The sequence below is a fragment of the Dermacentor albipictus genome, unplaced genomic scaffold, assembly GCF_038994185.2.
Source record: "Dermacentor albipictus isolate Rhodes 1998 colony unplaced genomic scaffold, USDA_Dalb.pri_finalv2 scaffold_31, whole genome shotgun sequence".
Taxonomy (NCBI): Eukaryota; Metazoa; Arthropoda; class Arachnida; order Ixodida; family Ixodidae; genus Dermacentor; species Dermacentor albipictus.
Genome location: NW_027225585.1, coordinates 2,422,392 through 2,442,615, shown reverse-complemented (window position 1 = coordinate 2,442,615; position 20,224 = coordinate 2,422,392). Strand labels below are relative to the sequence as shown.

The 20,224-nt window shown below is 49.1% G+C and overlaps 1 protein-coding gene across 1 annotated transcript; it reads right to left on the bottom strand.

Annotated features, from left to right (window-relative positions):
• Window positions 1-2,750: 2,750 nt before the first annotated feature.
• Window positions 2,751-3,956, bottom strand: LOC135909894 (uncharacterized). Its single transcript, XM_065441917.1, has one exon. The coding sequence runs from the start codon at window positions 3,873-3,875 to the stop codon at window positions 2,793-2,795; it is 1,083 nt and encodes a 360-aa protein (XP_065297989.1). The 5' UTR covers window positions 3,876-3,956; the 3' UTR covers window positions 2,751-2,792.
• Window positions 3,957-20,224: the final 16,268 nt, after the last annotated feature.

Sequence of the window (20,224 nt, the reverse complement as noted above, 5' to 3'; positions counted from 1 at the left end):
AACTACACAATTATCTGGCTGTCGTAACTCACTACTTTTGACTGAACAGATTAAGAAGCAATGAAGCTACCCGCGTCACCAAATTCAGACAAACTTCGACAAGCAAGAAAGCACAAATCGTGAGGGGGACGTATTTCAACAGGTGATACGAGTGCGCCTTTCTGCCCATTTCAAGACGTGCATTGCACTGCGAGTGATAGTGGCGTCAACGCCCCCTGTAGCGATGGGCGCTAAAAAGAAATGCAGTTATTAAAATAATAAAACAAACGGATTTTCTTAACTCATCACGAATATATAAATTTGAGTAGGAATTTTATTTTCGTTGAATGAATCTAACTGTGTCTCGTTTGAATTAAAAAAAACGCGTTTTTCTTTCCCAATGTTTGTTCCCTCCAAACATAGTCGCGCTTCAATCGCTGCTCCCATAAACCCCCATGCTGATGTCGGTGACAATCTGTACTGAACCGCTTTTCGCCCGAAGCTTCGCGACCTATTTGAATCGACCTTGGATGTGCTGTCTAGGTGATGCTGGCTAACGCGCGCCTCTTTTTCTCATTTTTTCGCGCTGGCGAAGTTTTAGGCGTACAGGCGACCGATAGACGGACGGATGGACGAATCGGCTAGCCATATACATACTCGCTGTAATAAACAACCGCCTCGCTCAGTTACCAACGTTGTCAGCGTTGGCATCCGCGTTTTCGCAAGAGAACTGCATGGCCTATGCATGAGTGCTTATGCCGAGCACAGTTTCTCTAATAATACTTCATGGAACGCGCAAAACCTTAAGTATGATGAAGTTAAACAAATAAAAGCGAGAAAAAGCAATAACAGTCCGTGATATGTATATCTGGATGACAGGTGCCGTTGCTTCAGTGGCTGGGTCATTCATATTGACTCTCCTCAGGGTGGAAAAACGTGGCTCATATATGAGCAGATACGTATGTTTTGCTACATTTTGGCATCATTTCATATCGGCTATGGGATATGGAACGAATATGGAAAATGTCTAACGAATGTGTAGAAGGAATACAAAAAGCGAGATGCCAAGAGCAGACATCAACGACAACAAACTCCAAGGTAGCCGCGTCGGCAGACGGAACTTGGCGTGCTTTATCAGCCTTATTCAAAAGACTAGCGCAACTAACAGGGACACAGACGGAGGAAGCGACAGGACGAGTGCTAAACATCAACTGAGGTTTTACTGCGAGAGAAGGTACATATATACATTTCGGTGGTGCATGCTCACGCAGGGTTAAAACAGTACAAGCACAATCTAATCAAAATGTGGCAAACTATTCTGCAAGTACAGGAGGGGGGGGGGGAGGCGAGATTTGGGAGGCATACCACATTGACAGGGCAGGTGATAACTGTGTCAGTACGACATCACTTGCCTTGTCCAAAAAAGAAAAAAATGTACTTGCGGAATAGTTTGCCACATTTTGATTAGATTGTGCTTGTACTGTTTTACCCCTGTGTGCGCATGCACCACCGAAATGTATATATGTACCTTCTCTCGCAGTAAAACCTCAGTTGATGTTTAGCGCTCATCCTGTCGCTTCCTCCGTCTGTGTCCCTGTTATTTGTGCTAGACTTTTGAATAATGATGTCACACCAACTAGCCCAGCTTTCTGCCTTGATCGCTTTATCAGCCACACTGTTAGCCCAACAGCGCATTCAGGCCTGCTCACCCAGTAATCGGTGAGTGCTACATGGCTTCCAGGAACAATATGCTGCTCCAGAGAAGCCATTAATATTTAATTGAAATCCACGAAACCCACAACCGGCGAAGACTCAACATGGTACAGGTACACAAATAAACCTGAGAAAGCCCCGGCACCCTCCCAAAAAGTTTCCAGCTGTGTGCGGTAGAGGGGAGCAAAGGAGCATTATAAAGGCGGATTCTACCTGGAAGGGGAGGGGGGGGGTTTACGACTGTATAGCCGTGCTCCTAGTTCGCGTCGAAGCGAGCGGTAACACCAAAGGGAATTCGGTCATCACTGCTGCTGTTCTTCATCACGCCAGCGTTCTGCCAGCGAGTTTCTGCAGTCATCGACTTAGATGTGTGCACACAAGCCACGGATGACACCGTGCATCTTAATTTAGCTAGTACGCGAATTCTAACAGTAGTTGATACGGTCAATCAAAATAGTATCCTTACCTCGTATAGCAGTCTAATAATTTGCAATTGCAATGAATGATTCGCCCTTCAGTGGAACTGCGAATTTTTTTATTCATCATTACTCATTTAAATGACGCGCGGCTATGCCTCAACGTCGTTGTCAGGCTCCCTTGGCCGTTGAGTCACTCGCGGTATTGGACGAAGGTGAAATTAGTATCACTGTCGCGGGCCCCATTTGGCCATAGTGTCGAACACCAGCCTGTAATTACTTTATGTAAAAATCCGCTTTACGCAAATAACAGCTTACACTGCGTGGATCTCGTGCAACTTCTGTTGGCATAAGTGATGACGTAATTAAGCCACCATGTAAAAAACCGTGCACAAACAGATCTGCTGCCCTTTAGCCCTGGGAGTTGTCTGCACCGGTGTAAAGCAGCCGTCAGGCTTGATCTCAACAACCGGGAGACATCTATAGCAGCTGCCAGAGGTCTGTAAGGAAGATGGATTAAGCAAGCATTCAAGGTGTCCAACCCCCTCCGCAGGATAAGCGAAAAAGTATGACGGTATAAGTATGGTCTGCATGGGTGGCAACACGGTCGTCACCTCTCCCATTAATAAAACAGGAGGCCAATGATTGGAGAAGCAGTCGTTGTTGGACTCTCTTGAGATTACACTAGCGGGGAAGAAACAGGCGGCCCAGGTAGTCGAGCCCTGCCCGTTGACTGCCATTTCTCACGGTGAGCCCTTGCGCACTCGCAACCAGTTTCTTGTGGCCCATCCGGACGCTTAAGAACTGTGTCGGGTCGGGGCTAACGATGGTCTTGAAGCAGGGCCCAGTCACCGACACAGTTCCCGCAGAGGGCGACGTCCAGATCATCGCGCTGTCCGTCTCGCGAGTCACCTGGACATCACCCCACGGCGTCTGCCTTATCCTCACGTCATCGACGAACCAGATGCGGTCGCCGTTTGGCGCCGCTATCTCGACCGCCTTGCTGGCCATGTCGAAGCACTGCTCCATAGTCTCCATGTCTGGCTCCGACTCAGGATAGAAAACATGCAAGGCCACGTCGTAACAAAGGTTGTGAAACCTCTCTGTAGTCGACTTGGTGCCCGCTTCGTCCACCAGGTACACGAGCCCATGGTTGAAAGCAGAGAAAGTGACACCGCGGTACGAGATTTTGCCCAACCTGCTTCCGATGGCCAAGTCGACGTTGCTGCCTTGCTGGAGCACTCGACCGCAGGGATGGCAGACGCAGCGGCGGGCGCCCGACCAGCTCATGGCGGCTGTATAGTTGCCGTTCATGTTGACAAGTCTGATGGCACGGTCTGCCGAGATGTCGACGCAGACGGAGTGCCTCAGCAAGATGGTCACCGTGCCGTAGCTCGTTACCATCACTCCAAGGAGGCCGTCCTGGAGCCCGTAGTGCGCGTCTTGGTCGATGGGCGCCGGGTCGCCACGCCTCCCACCCTGGCTGCGTTCTTCCAAGCGGCGCTGTAACCCCCAGTAGCGAAGATCTTGGAGCACGTCGCTCACCACTGAGCCCTGCTGCAGGGGAACGGCAGCCCAGCAGGGGATGTCGCCCGGATCGTCGATGCCGTTCGCGGCGCCCGCAGGCTGGAGCAGGCCCGTGTTCGCCGGTTGGTTGCGCGGCTCCATGGCTGGGCGACCTACGACGCCGTCCGGACGCGCTTGTTCCTCGGGGCGTCCAGGACTACGCTGTGTTCCCAGTCGGCAATGACGGCAGCGTTTGGCCATCGCAGAGTAGTCTCCACCCGTCCGACGGCTCTAGAAGAAGCGCGAGCAATCAGGAACGCAGCAATAACGCGCTATGGCGCGTGGTACTGAATAACGTGCACGAACAAGACTCGCCCATAAGGAAGAAGAAAAGCGACAGAGTAGAGACGCCAATCAGCGAAACAGCACAGCTGGCTGATTCGCTGTGAACAGGGCGCTACGATCAAGAAAATAAAAATGCTGGGTAAAATATAAAACTGAATCGAAATAATTAAGTAATTGAACTGTGTGAAATTAAAAGTTAACTGATATATATCAAACCTGGGGTAACTAAATATTACAGTCACTAAATATGCGAGTGTAAAAAAAGGAAAATTTTGAGCATGCTAATATTTTTCTCTTGCACAGATCGCATAGGACATCACGAACGTTCCAGCTCACAATTTAGTAGCGCGAAAAGACAAAATACACCGGAAGAGTCAAGTTATCGTCAAGCTTTCGGAATTGTTCTTCCAAAACATTTTTCATAAAGCGGTGGCAGGCTGAAAAAGAGTATTCAAGAGATTCACTGTCATTGTCGAAATTATATAAAGGCCGCATGCGTATGGCCTGTCCAACCTGTGAACGTAATGTTTGAGTGGGGGACTCGGCAACATGGTATCGTAAGCGATGCTTTTTACTTTCTAGTGTAGCACCATCTATTGTTCCGACAAAAATGTAGATGCGGAAATTCAGAGGCGAACAATAGAGATTTGGCAAAATTATTCGCAGTAGCAAATTTTTTTCAACACGCCGCAGTGATGAACGCGGACCTTCGTAAAATACTAATTACAGGGCCATCATGGGATACTACTGCGAAAGCATCAGTGAATTCATTTAAGACTGAACCTTTGAGGCCTGGCACTCGCACTAAACGAACGAGGCGCATATTTTCTGCTACGAAAGAAATGATCGCTTCTAGGGCATTTTACAAAACTAGACGCGGATAAAAGGGAACAGACAGATAAAGAATCGATTAAAATTACGACTGATGACAACAATGAAAGCCACAAAGGTACGCGTCAAGTCAGGTAGGCCCACCTGCCTTCTCATCACAGAGGGAAGCTCAGTCGCAATCACGGTTTTTTAAGGTGTGAGAAGTAGGAGTGTCAAACAGACAGACAGACAGACAGACAGACTGTCTGTCTGTCTGTCTCATGATGGCTGCCGGTGGTAACACGAATGGAAATCGACCAAGGCAGCGACAGACCATATTCCCGAAGTAAAGTTTATTTCACACGTGCAGTGGTAATTCTGAGACTTTTGTTGCTTCATCTATATGCCATATACTCGGATATCGTCGCCCTTTGCTATGACACTCGCTTGGCCAGGTCGTCCATAAGCATGGAGGCAGGACAACGACTCTATCACGCCGACGCAGTGACGATAAAATGACGAAGAGGAATGATATCAATGCAACGACAAAGGCGTATAACGACGACGGCATGACGACAAACTATGATGACGGCATAGCGACAACAATGTGATGACGACACGTGGACAATGAAATGACGACGACTGTGTGATGACGTAGGTTTGACGATAAGCGCGTGAAGAAGAGCGAATGACGATGACGGCATGCCAGAGACGGTATGACAACGGATGCATGGTAGTTTCTGTGTGAACACTACAAAATTACGACAATAGCACGACAACGGTGACATTTATAATCACGATTGAATGGCGACAGCATGGTTACAGACAGACAGACAGACAAAGAACTTTACGATAAAATGAAAAGGAAGGCATGACGTCTATCGATCTACGAAGGTGTTACGACGACATGGGATGACAATAGTGAAGCGATAACGACGGGAAAACGACGATGGCATGACGGGCGTGACAACGATGGCATAACGACAACAGTACGATGACAACAGCATGACGAAAATCGGATGTTGAAGTTACAATGATCAACGCGATAGAATTCCGATGACGGTATGACAACGAATGCATCACGACGATGCAGAGACATGGATGGCATGACGATGAATGTATGACAATGATGGCATGACGACGACGCCATGACGTGTGTAGGATCACAAAATTGGAGTCTGACGATGGAGGCATGAAAGCGACTGTGACGACATGACTAGGATGGCATAATCGCGACTGAATAACAACAGTATGATTAAAATGCAATGACGAATAAATATTGACGTCGATGGAAAGACCAAGAAGACGGTATGGCGACGATGGCATGACGACAATGGGACGGCGTTGCTGAAGCGATGACAATAACAGAACAACTACATGACGCCGATTGCACAACGACGGCTGTGTGACGACGATGGCGTATTGACGATGGCGTGACGAGAGTTGAATGGTCGAGATTTGAGAGCAAAGCTGGAATGAAACCAACAGAAAACACATAACAGCATCACAACCTTGAACACGTACCTTATAGCAAACGCTACTAGATAACTTGCACCGCTGGGTCGGAGTAGAAGGCGTGACGACGATAGCACGGCAAGAGTCAAATCACCAAGTTGGAATGACGATTAGTGAACGACCATGACAACGTCAATATGTCAGTGTGACAACTAATGCGTGACGAGGACAGCATGGAGAGTGTCGTATGACGAAGCTGGAATGACAACAATGTAACGACCACGACGGCATCACGACCACGAGCCCGTACCTAGTGGCCCAAGCAGGTAGACACCTTGGGCAATTGGGTCTGCGTAAGAGCATAGATAGATCATGATTGTATTGTGCTTAGTGTTACATTGACGAAAAAAAGTTTTGGCGTGTTATTAACCCTTTCAAAGATAATTCAGTCACTCGGATTTATTCCAGTGGTTCTCTGTATGTTGTTGGATCTGGAGGACAACCTCAATTGCTGTCCCCCAGATTTTGTACCTTGCCGTTGGGTGCAGGAGTTGGCCGAGGTTGAGGAGGACTTTGAGATGAAAAACTGGAGGTTTATTTACATTATTTAGAGCGGGAGGACCAAGAAATTAACAGTCATAGAGTCATTACGGGCCAGCAGCAACTCGGACGCTGAGGCCCGTGGCAAGAAGCTCGAAAGAGATGAATGAAGGAATGCTCTCTTGCTGCTCCCGGTCTCTGGCTTTTAAGCCCTTCAGTGTCTCGAAGTGACGTCTCGTTCGGCCAATCGGCGAGCCGGCTCAGGTGGCGCCATTTTCGGCCAATTGGCGAGCCCGCTCAGGTGTCGTCATTTTCGGCCAATGGTAGGCGCCCATGCGATTGTGTCACACCCGGCCCAGAGGGTCGCTCCTTGGGCTCCAATTGTCCGAGGACTTACTTCTCTCTGCGGTATTGCCTTGCTGGCTTGCAAGCACCGTCACAATAGGCGGAAGGGGGCGACGTTTCAGTGCTGCAAAGCAGCTTTGCTCGGGACCTGCGTTACCTGGAACCGTGCCAGGCTCCCGCTACACTTTCGGGAAGAGTCAAGCAGTGAATAGCTCCACCTGCAGCGCACGAGGTGGGGGACGCCAACTCGTTTGCACGTGCCGCGCCTCGGGAATCACGAAGATCAGTAGAAGCTTCCGTAGCTTCCAATCACGAAGCTTCCGTAGAAGTAAAAAGTGTTGTTTTGTTTTCTTTTTGAGCATCGGATAATTTTCGCGGTTTGAGATTAGAATTGCTTTCAATATGTAAGGTATGAGCTTTGTGTTATCGTTCGAGAAGCTCCGAGATGGGAAAGATGCGTTTTATGTAAACATGTAGTTTCGCGAGGTGTTCATTAATGAGTAGATAGGCTTTCTTTTTTTTACAACCGCACATCAAGCGTAACTGCCATGAAATAGTCTTTGCTACTTACGCCTCTCTCAGACCGGCGAAAGTGCTTTCGCCTTGCTTTATTTCACAAACTATAGTTCCACAACTACCTGCGCGATAACCTTATATCATCTCCTACCTACATTTGCTCTCGCACTGATCATAGCCATACGGCTGGAATCATTGAATGCCGCACCAGAACCTGTAACGAATCATTTATTCCTAGGACCTATCAGGAATGGAACCACCTTCCCGGCGCAGTTGTTGCAATCAAGGACGACTCAAAGTTTCGTCTGGCCTTATCAGACATCATCACTCCCGGATACAATAATTAATAAATTTTGCTAACATAACTAACCATTTTTGCTGCTTTGTTATTTACTTGTGTATGTTTTTTACCCACCCCCTCTGTAATACTTCGGCCTTGAGGGTACAAAAAACATAAACAAATTAGGAAGAAGACGCGGGCGTACGGGGTGCGTCTTTGGAGCTGTGCTTTACTAAGCATAGATAGATAGATAGATAGATAGATAGATAGATAGATAGATAGATAGATAGATAGATAGATAGATAGATAGATAGATAGATAGATAGATAGATAGATAGATAGATAGATAGATAGATAGATTGCGACCGCTGGGCACCTCGGATTCTCCCGGGCGCTATCAAGGATACAGGAAAGGTATCACTGACCGCGCCTGACCGCCGACGTCGCCCGCTACGTCAAGACATGCCGAGACTGTCAGCGACGCAAGACACCACCGACAAGGCCAGCCGGATTACTACAGCCGATCAAGCCTCCTTGCCGATCATTTCAGCAGATCCGGATAGATTTGTTGGGAGGCTTTCGGATGTCAACATCCGGAAACAGGTGAATCGTCGTGGAGACTTACTTCGTCACCCACTTTGCTGAAACTAAAGCTCTGTAGAAAGGCAGTGCAGCCGAAGTGGCGAAATACTTCGTCGAGAACATCCTACTGCGACATGGTGCCCCAGAAGTCCTCATCACCAACAGAGGAACGGTCTTTGAAATAGAGCTCACCCAAGCCATTATTCAATACTGTCAGACAAGCCACAGGAGGACAACTGTGTACCACCCGCAGACGCATGGTGTTACGTAGCGCCTGAACAAGACCCTCGCCGACATGCTAGCAATGTAATTAATAAATAATTAATTATGGGGCTTTACGTGCCAAAACCACTTTTTGATTACGAGGCACGCCATAGTGGAGGACTGCGGAAATTTCGACCACCTGGGGTACTTTAACGTGCACCTAAATCTAAGCACACGGGTGTTTTCGCATTTCGCCCCATCGAAATGCGGCCGCCGTGGCCGGGATTCGATCTCGCGGCCTTGTGCTCAGCAGTCCAACACCATGCTAGCAATGTACGTCGACGTCGAGCACAAGACGTGGGATGCAGTCCTGCCGTACGTGACCTTCACTTACAACGCGGCCGTGCAAGAAACAACACAGATCACGCCGTTCAAGCTGGTTTACGGCAGGAACCGTACGATGACCCTCGAGGCCATGTTGCCGCACGCCTCCGACGAAGAAAATGTTGACGTCACCGCCTATCCACAGCACCCCGAAGAAGCCCGACAGCTCGCCCGCTTGCGCATCAAGAACCAACAAAGAACCGACAGCCGGCACTACAATCCTTCGGCGACGCTACGTCGAGTACCAGCCCGGCGACCGTGTTTGGGTTTGGACCCCAATATGCCGACGAGGACATAGCGAAAAGCTCTTACGCCGCTATTTCGGGCCCTAGAAGATCATCCACACACAAGATGCATTCGCACACTCGACTATGAGGTCGTGCCAGATGGCTGTGCCATATGGCAGACGGCGCCGCTGTGATTTCGCAATCACAGCGGCGCCGCTCACGACCTGAAATAGTCAATGTTGTGAGACTTAAGCCATTATACCAGGGCTACCATACTTTCGGACTTTGCATAGCTGAACTTCGGACTTCCTTTGGACTCTGTTGCTTTGGACTTCGATTCTTTCTTGTTCTGTTACTTTTTCTTAGTAAGTGTGCTTTTCTTGCCCCTCTCCTTTTATGTTCATAGCATCAGGACGATGCTTTTTAAGAGGGGGTTATTCGCACCTGTACTTGTTTATTGAGTGATCGCATTTGATCGTCTAACAAGTGCTGTAGGGAAAGGGGAGCGGGTTGAGCGTTTCCAGTGTTCTTTCTGCTCAGACGTGTTTTTCCATAGCTCCAAATTTTCGACCCCCCCCCAGTTACGTTTTTGTGATTTGTTGTTCTTTTCTCCTTGAAGTCGACCAAAGTCTCTTCAAGGTGTTTATCGGCGTTGATGAAGCAGGAGGCAGGTTGGAGGTAACAAAACTTGAGGATATATTGCAACGGAAATATTTACACAGTCAAATACAGAGTTAGCAAAAGAACACTGATACAAAACACACAACAGCGCCTTACTCTTCTACTTTTCTTAAGTTAGAGCCTAGGACAACTGTCATTACATACGACCAACCGAGTCTCACTGTTCTACCACTAAGTGGTTACGGCCCAGACTAGCGTTGCATCGTACGGAGTCTTACTGTTCTATCAGGTTTAGTGATTACAGCCTAGCCTGAGGAACAAGCACCTCGTCTCGGTTGTTATAGGGGAAAGAGACAAAGAAAAAGGGCGGTAGGGTCGTTAGCCCATCCCACGGAAGCAATTGCCAATGAGAGTTGACAGTTTCTTAAGCCACAACCCAAAGGGATGGGCTTACTCTCATAAGTGAATCTATTGGAAAACCACCCTGTTTTCCCTCTTCCCACATCTTCCTCTCCCCCTCCTATTTCCACGTGGTCAGTGATGGCCTCGTCAAACACGCCAGGCATGCATGATTTATTGAGGCCACCTCGCACCTCAGCGGCGTTTCTAGCCAGCAAGGGGGGCTCGGGCGCTGGTGTCCCAACACCGCGTACCGTAGTCCCCCTCAAGGTTTTTCCTGGTAGAAAACTAATTACCGCTGGCGGCATCCGGACTCGGGTGCTCTTCAAACGACGCCGCGCCCCTCTCTACGGCGCGCACTGCATGTTGCAACACGACACAAAGCGGGCTCTCCCCAGCGCTCAAAACAAGATGCACGTGGCTGCCGTCCGAATGCGAGGGGCGCGAACCCCCCGCTCCGTACGCGCCAGACGTGGTCAACATTGCTAGCAGCTGCGTCTCCAATTAGCAGGGGACTCAAGAGCCGGCGCCACAACGTCGCGTATACAACCGTCCCGCTCGAGCTTTGTCCGCGTGGCCCTATTATGACCATCGGCGGAATGTCAACAAAGCCCGCGCAAAAGCATTTGCTCCGAATCCGTTTTGCGCCTCTGCACCGCGCCCCCCGCGGCGGCGCGCGCCTCGGCTCGTTACCGACACCACGCGGGCCGTCCGACCCCTCACAAACAGAATCGTTTGCCGCCCGAGGCGCTGGGGGGTGGACGCTTCTCCATTCACAAAACGCACGTGCAACTAGCGGCACTTCAAAAGTATATACAAAACAATCATGCAGCCCTACGCCGTCCATTCTTCCTGTTCGAGAGATGAGCGGCCTAACACGTTCCCCCTAAAGAGTATACTGGGCTGATTTTCGCTCAGTGATACGATAAATCACTGCCGCGATTACGTAATGAACATTCTAACCACCCCCTAGCCTAATTACATCACAAGAACAAACACTTTCAAGTAACAAAGCAAGAAGAGAGTAAAAAGAAATACACAATACATGTCATCAAACTATTAAGTACACGATTGCAGTTCCAAACTGTAAGAGCACTCTAGTGTCTCTGGGTCTTGAATCGGCACTCACAAAGTCCGCAATATACAGCGCCAAGTGAGCAGGAACATTCACGCCCATCCAGTTGGCATGGCACTATAGTATTACGCTGGCTTCCATGAGCTGTTGTGAAGCCTGGACAAAGCATCCGCGTTACCATTACTGACACCCTTCCGATGTCGCACTGACACGTGATATCGCTGCAAAGCCAGCGCCCATCTTGTCAATTTTGCCCCGTGTGGAGTCGAAGTTGTAAGGTACGACAATGGATTGTGGTCGGAAACAACGTTTATCTCGGCACCAAAAAGCCAGTAGTCAAACTTCTTTAAGGCCCATATAATAGCAAACGCTTCCCTCTCAATTGTCGACCATCGCGTCTGAGTCGGCGTGAAGCGGTGGCTGGCAAAGGCAATAGGCCTCTCCTTTCCCTCGGCTGTCATTTGCGCCAAACAAGCGCCCGCCGCCGTAGCTGACGCGTCTGTGAAAAGCCAGTAGGGCTCAGATGGGTCTGGAGTGCTGAGCGCCACGGCCTCGCACAGGGACTGTTTCAGTGTCTTAAACGCCGTCTGAGCTTCCTCTGACCAGGGTATGCTATTGGGTACCCCCTTCTTTGTTAACCGCGTGAGCGGGCTCGCCACCTCTGCACATTCTCGGACGCACTCGCGATAGTAGCCGCACAGTCCTAGCAGGCTGCGTAGCTCCTTTTTAGTGCGTGGTGTCGCCACATTCTTAATTGCAGCTATTTTCTCTTCGTGTTCTGGGGTTGAGAATCTTGGTGCGCAACCTAATTTCTCGAGCATCGACTGTGTGAGCTGTGATTTGAAATTAGTGCCCTGGTCGGAACAGATCATTTCCGGAACGCCAGTGCGACTGAAAATTTCAATCAACGCGTCGCAAGTCGCCTTAGCTGTCAAAGAACGCAGTGGGACAACCTCTGGCCACCCTGTGCAAATGTTCACCAAGCAAAGCGCGTACCTGTGACCTTTCGCTGACGGTCTGTCTAAGGGTCCAATGATGTCTGTACTGACAATTTGAAAAGGGTGATTTGGCCTAGTGGGAGGAGTTATAGGTACTCTGTCCGTGCGACGCCTGTCAGAGCGAATTTGACAATCATGGCACGAACGACAATGCTCTAATACCTCCTTCTCCATGCCAGGCCAAAAAAAATTACACCTAATACGCACTTTAGTTTTCCTTGGCCCTAGGTGCCCTCCGCATAGTGACTCATGAGCTAAACGCATCACCTCACTGCGCTTGTCTTTGGGAACAACTAGTTGTCTCACTCGGGTGCCTACTATTGAGTCCCAGTGGTGTAAGAGTCCATCAGAGACGAACATGCCGGATTTCCCACTCCGAGCATCTTCCCAACCTTTCTTTAAGGTAGCGTCAGCTAGCTGCCATCTGCGGAACTCTTCTCTCTGGCTTATTGACGCATCCCTCTCTTCATCAATTAGCTCAACTTCTCCAGAAACACCTTCCTCCTCCAAAGTAACATTGCAGGCTACTGCCTCGGCTTTCTCATTTGATCGCTCTATCCTCTGAGCAGGCTCGGCCGGTGCTACAATGGATTCCAGAGAGCTGCTGGCCTTGAATAAATGTTCCCAATCTTCCTTGGTCAACAAACAATCTGTGCCCTCGACGAGCTCATTAGTCAACGCGCAGAGTAGGTCAATGTTCTGGGGCTCCGCCGCCATTTGCGGGCTATTTAACTTTACCGGCAACGTTGCTAGCTTTGCCTCGATAGTTTTACCAAACGCAGACACCAATCTTATTGTGCCTGATGGCTCCACGATACTTTTCGGAAGGAGACTCTCGCGTATGACAGTTATTTCACTTCCCGTATCTAGAATCGCATCTGTGGATACGTTTCCGCATGAGATAGGGATCAACTGCAGGTTAGTCATGCCTTCGCCTTTGTGTTTCAAGGCCTCTACCTTTGCAGTGAGGACTCCATTCGGTATCTCACTTCCCGTCTCGTGGGCTATCGACACCCTTTGTGCCCTCTGCCTTGGCTCGATAGCCTTCTTTGGCTGATTTTCCTTGTCACTAGACATCGGGCAATCCTTAGCGAAATGGCCTGAGCTGTGACATACGTGGCACCTGAGGGCGCTTTTCGCTACGCGCGTCTGCTTTTGCCCCATCTCTGCCACTGATGACTTTGAGGCGTATCCTTTGCCTTTGGCTTGTTCCAAAGTTTGTAGTACTTTGGCAATCTCAGGTGGCTTAAGCCATCCCTCGCCTTCTCGTAGCATCACGTATTCAAGACCCTCTATACTAAGGCCCGCTTTTATACGATCCGCTACCATGAGTTCTGCCATCACTTCTACAGTGTCGGCTCCTCTTACTTGAAGGTAGTAGGAGAAATACGTTTTCACTCGCGACGCGAACTGTGACCACGTTTCCTCCTTCCGCTTCACTGCTCTCTCAAACCTTTGCAGATACTCCGCCGGAGAAAGCTTCAGTTCCATCAACACTGCCTGTTTAACTGACTCGTAATCTGTACTCTCTTCCTGGTTGAGGTTACGCAGTAGGTAGCGAACGCGCTCAGTTAGAGCTGGCATGACTAAATGCACACGACTCTCATACGGTACCCCGTAAGTAGCAAAAAGTCTTTCTACCTCCTCAAACCATAAGGGTACATCCGCGTCACACGGCAGGCGGAACCCTTTCAGCACTTTTGCGCATTGCGCGACGGAGTCGAAGCCCATTCGCCTCCGATCGCCCCGCTCCGACTCAGCGCTGGACGACGTGCCATTGAGACGTTCAGCATTCGTCCTTGCCTGCAACAGCCTTTCGTACTCAATCTGAAGTTGTATACAGGTAGTCTGAGCATTGAGCCTTTGAATTTCAAGTTCAAGCGTTCTTGTATCATTCGGAATTTGCAAAGGCTGAGATGCCTGCTGCGAAAATTCCTGGCTCTGACTGGGTTCTCTCATTTCATTTGACTTATCGGAATTTAGCCTATCGTCATTTGATAACTCCCGATTCCGATCCATTTCCGCCACCGTCACACCCTCAACTCCATTAGACTCCATTGTCTCTGCGCCCCCGCGTGTCCTCACCATTTGCTCTACACATCAACTGCCATGCCAACTTGAGAAAGACGCAAGAAATCCTGCTCACCCTTTGCTGAATGCACTGTCGTTTTCGGATCTCCTCCACGGTGCCGGGCTTGACTGCTGTGGGATCTTCTCAAAGGTGCAGGAGGTGCTCGTTGGATGACTTGATCCCTTCACCACTGGTCCAGGATTCGATGTTGTAGAGTTCGCCGATCCTGTCGACTGCGCCAGTTACGTTTTTGTGATTTGTTGTTCTTTTCTCCTTGAAGTCGACCAAAGTCTCTTCAAGGTGTTTATCGGCGTTGATGAAGCAGGAGGCAGGTTGGAGGTAACAAAACTTGAGGATATATTGCAACGGAAATATTTACACAGTCAAATACAGAGTTAGCAAAAGAACACTGATACAAAACACACAACAGCGCCTTACTCTTCTACTTTTCTTAAGTTAGAGCCTAGGACAACTGTCATTACATACGACCAACCGAGTCTCACTGTTCTACCACTAAGTGGTTACGGCCCAGACTAGCGTTGCATCGTACGGAGTCTTACTGTTCTATCAGGTTTAGTGATTACAGCCTAGCCTGAGGAACAAGCACCTCGTCTCGGTTGTTATAGGGGAAAGAGACAAAGAAAAAGGGCGGTAGGGTCGTTAGCCCATCCCACGGAAGCAATTGCCAATGAGAGTTGACAGTTTCTTAAGCCACAACCCAAAGGGATGGGCTTACTCTCATAAGTGAATCTATTGGAAAACCACCCTGTTTTCCCTCTTCCCACATCTTCCTCTCCCCCTCCTATTTCCACGTGGTCAGTGATGGCCTCGTCAAACACGCCAGGCATGCATGATTTATTGAGGCCACCTCGCACCTCAGCGGCGTTTCTAGCCAGCAAGGGGGGCTCGGGCGCTGGTGTCCCAACACCGCGTACCGTAGTCCCCCTCAAGGTTTTTCCTGGTAGAAAACTAATTACCGCTGGCGGCATCCGGACTCGGGTGCTCTTCAAACGACGCCGCGCCCCTCTCTACGGCGCGCACTGCATGTTGCAACACGACACAAAGCGGGCTCTCCCCAGCGCTCAAAACAAGATGCACGTGGCTGCCGTCCGAATGCGAGGGGCGCGAACCCCCCGCTCCGTACGCGCCAGACGTGGTCAACATTGCTAGCAGCTGCGTCTCCAATTAGCAGGGGACTCAAGAGCCGGCGCCACAACGTCGCGTATACAACCGTCCCGCTCGAGCTTTGTCCGCGTGGCCCTATTATGACCATCGGCGGAATGTCAACAAAGCCCGCGCAAAAGCATTTGCTCCGAATCCGTTTTGCGCCTCTGCACCGCGCCCCCCGCGGCGGCGCGCGCCTCGGCTCGTTACCGACACCACGCGGGCCGTCCGACCCCTCACAAACAGAATCGTTTGCCGCCCGAGGCGCTGGGGGGTGGACGCTTCTCCATTCACAAAACGCTCGTGCAACTAGCGGCACTTCAAAAGTATATACAAAACAATCATGCAGCCCTACGCCGTCCATTCTTCCTGTTCGAGAGATGAGCGGCCTAACACCCCCCAATTGGACACCGAATAACCTCTGGGCATCCCGATTTGATCCGAACGTCCAAGTCCCAGTTAGGACGTCCGGTGTATACCATGGTGCCTTTAAATTTGGGATGTCCTATTTATGCAGATATGCAGCGGTGGCGTAGAGGTAGAACATGCGCCTCGCATGCAAGAGGACCGTGGTTCGAATCCCGGTGCCACTCAATTTTCCACCGGATTAAAAAAATACGCGTGTTGATAAAATTGCATAAACAGGCCTGGAATGTGGCCTGATCCCGGTGACCAGAACCGGTGACGCACTCCCTCACCAGAGCAGGATTGGCCACCCTGGTGCAGTCCTTGGCCACAACCTCCCATATGAATAGAACAATCAAACCCCGGCCCTCAGTACCCAGCACTTGCGAAGCAACTGACCACGGTGGCGGTCAGACCTGTGACACAGCAGAGGGTGCTAAGAATACCTGGATCCGGACAGGCCGCCATAGGAATCTGAACGTGGCAACGTTTAACACTAGAACGTTATCTAGTGAGACGAGTCTAGCAGTGCTATTGGAGAAATGGGGTATAATAGGGGTCGGTGATGCTTGGAGGACAAAAGAAGCATATACAGTGCTAAAAAGTGGGCACGTCCGGTGCTACCGGGGCTTAGCGGAGAGGCGAGAACTAGGAGTCGCTTCAGAAGAACTTCACTTTGGCCTAGTTGGTATTTACTGCATATCATATTGACCGCATATCATACTGATCACATAAAAAAGAAAGGCCAAGACTGTGTTCGCGATACCTCCATTAGGTTGTTTCAATCGGAAATAGATTTTTTTGATAATTGGTTGCCACGCTAAGCTGATGTGTATTCTTGTTCGCTGCGATCTGCGCATGTTCTTTTTGCCTATATATGCCCACGGGCTGCTGTGAATAAAACAGTTGAAAGCTACCGCCCGTGCTGTTTATGTGTTCTCTGCCTCTGTCCCCGTCTTATTTGCGGCCAATATGATATGCAACTAGGAGTCGGATTCCTGGTTAATAAGAATATAGCTGGTAACGCACAGAAATTCTATAGCATTAACGAGAGGGTGGCCGGTCTTGTTGTGGAACCTAATAAGAGGTACAAATTGAAGGTCGTACTAGTCTACGCCCCTACATCTAGTAGCCACTTTGTCAGTAGTGGCTATTCCGTATATTCATTCAGTGTAGCACAGGCTTAAAAATGTTGCTAGTAGATATGATGTTAATGTTGCTTTCACTGCTCCCAATAAGCTAGGTAAGATATGCGCTGCTGTACAGAGAAAAAAGGCGCGGGTAAAAGGCAAAAAACGAACAGACATTTCTCCAGTGAAGCACAATAAGAACAACGGTTTTACTGACTGTCGTGTGGGTGGGGTTTATAAAATACACTTAGCTGTGGCTAGTTCTACGTAGGGCAAACGGGATGGTGTATCAATCAGAGGTGAATGGAACATAAAAGGTCGTGAACCGGTGGATGGCCTTCTAATCTTTCGCTGCATTTGCCAAGATTGTAACTGCGCTCCAGAGTTAGATGAATGCGCGATATTGTACAGGCATAAGAATGAAGATACGCGTCTTCTGGTAGACGCATGGGATATCTATAATGGTGAAAGTGCGTGCGTGAGTCAGCCTTCGATTACTTTGCATAAGGAAGAGATTAAGTGCCTTAATAGTTATCTCTCACGTAGACCGGCACGTGTACCCGACTGACACGTGGTCTAATTACCATTCCTGAGCATGCGCAGATGAGTTTTATGACTTTTCGCCTTAGTGCTCCCTTCAGTTGATAGTCGGCGTTCGTGTTGTCCACTTCTCTGCTCTTGTGTCCTGTCTGTAGGCCTCACTTCTTCTTCGCATAATAGGTTATTTGGTCCAGTGATTTCCCTGTATATGACAAAGCCATCGGCAAACAGGCGCAGTGATGAGGCAATGTTGGATCCGATATCATTAATGCAGACTAAGAACAGCGCCGAGCACGGAGCCCTGAGGTACTCCTGACTTGCTGGGACTAGAGATAACGTTGTTAAGTTTGAGTGACTGAGCCCTCTTAGTAAGAAAACCGCTTGATCCTCTGGGGTGTTTTATCATCAAGCTTAAGATTCCGGATTTTAGTCGTTATTCGTATGCATTGCACGCGATCAAATACCTTAGAAAGGCCAACAAAAATTGCATCTGTATAGCAAGAGTTATTCAAAGAATCACGAAGATCCGTTACCAATTCAAACAGCTGAGTTTCGCAAGAACGGTTATTACGGAAGCCATCTAGGTTATCCATTAGGAAGTTCTTATTCAGGTGAGAAGCTATACGTGCATACAGAATATGCTGAAGTATTTTGTAAGCAATAGAAGTTAGAGAGATCAGTGGGTAGTTATGAGCACAAGATTTTGCACAGTACTTAAGTATAGGTAACACGTATGGTGATTTCCAATCTTCTGGGACGCAACCTGTGTCAAGCTACTGCTGAAATATTAGTTTCAATAATTATGCTGATTTGTTGCAGGTTGATTTCAGAATTTCAAAACACTCTCAATCAGGTGAACGCTATCAATCAGGTGACACTATCAATCACGCGATAGAGAAATACGCTGAATATAACCAACCCTTATATATAGCTTTCATTGATTACGAGAAAGCGTTTGATTCTGTCGAAACCTCAGCAGTCACGGAGGCATTACGGTATCAGGGTGTAGACGAGTCGTATGTAAAAATACTGAAAGATATCTAGCGGCTCCACAGCCACCGTAGTCCTCCATAAAGAAAGCAACGAAATCCCAATAAAAAAAGGCGTCAGGCAGGGAGATACGATCTCTCCAATGCTAATCACAGCGTGTTTACAGGAGGTATTCAGAGACCTCGATTGGGAAGAATTGGGGATAAAAGTTAATGGAGAATACCTTAGTAACTTGCGATTCGCCGATGATATTGCCTTGCTTAGTAACTCAGGGGACCAATTGCAATGCATGCTCACTGACCTGGAGAGGCAAAGCAGAAGAGTGGGTCTAAAATTAATCTGCATAAAACTAAACTAATGTTTAACAGTCTCGGTAGAGAACAGCCATTTACAATAGGTAGCGAGGCACTGCAAGTGGTAAGGGAATACATCTACTTAGGGCAGGTAGTGACGGCGGATCCAGATCATGAGAAGGAAATAATCAGAATAATAAGAATGGGCTGGGGTGCGGTCAGCAGGCATTCTGAGATCATGAACAGCAGGCTTCCATTATCCCTCAAGAGAAAAGTGTATAGACCAGAACACGATAGCCTCGCACCCAGACTAACCGAACGCATACTATCGCACCCGGGTTACCCGGTCGACCGGCGCCATATTGTACTAGCCTGCCAAAGTGTGTTCGCCGGTGACCGGCACACATGGCAAGCGTCAGCTCTAGTACTTCAAAGTGCGGAAATGTGCCCGTTCACGCGGATCCAAAGTACAAGACGTTATCTGGGCATCATTTCGTCGTGTGGGGATGCCAAAACAACCAGCGCAAAAGGAGCAGGTTGCTTAGCGCTGTTTGCGAAGAGCACAACACACGTAGGGGATGATGCCAGTGCGGTGTTTTCAGCCTGCACCGATTTCCATCCGCAATGAAGAATGCCAAGCTGCGCCACCGGTGGATAACTGCAGTGAATAGGATGAACTACCAACCCAGTGAAAATGCACGAGTGAGTATTCGATCTCTGTATATTTTGCTGCCACGTTCAACTTTGCGCCCTACGAACGTAATATGTGTAACACGCAGGTTTGCTCCGAGCACTTTCTGGACAAGCCTACAGAGCAGAATCCCGTGCCGGTGCTTCGCCTTGGCTATAACAAAAAGACAAGCCTTTTCGTGTTTTCAGTTATGCAGAGCTCCCAACGGTTAAGCGGAACAGTTGAGCTTGCGCTTAGCGATACTTGCAGCTGGTGCACGGCATGACCATTAAGCGTGAACGACAAGTTGTAGGCAATAGAATGTTGCCCTGCTGGTGAGCGTTATTGCTATGAAAGTAAACCGAAGTCTGCTCGTCATGTAGCATGTGTCCACAAAAATGTAAACGACGACTGCTTGTCGCCGAAGGTGTTCGTGCAGCGCGCCTGTCTTTACGAGCCGGTGTTGCAGTTGTCATTCGTAACGAATTCATTTGAGCTTCCTGAGCTCTAAACTGCGTGCGGGCTGTTATGCGGGGTAAAGCGCAAGATTTTTCCGTTCATATTGC

Excerpts from the sequence above, each read along its gene's own strand:
- LOC135909894 (XM_065441917.1), bottom strand. The coding sequence starts at position 3,875 with ATGGCCAAACGCTGCCGTCATTGCCGACTGGGAACACAGCGTAGTCCT.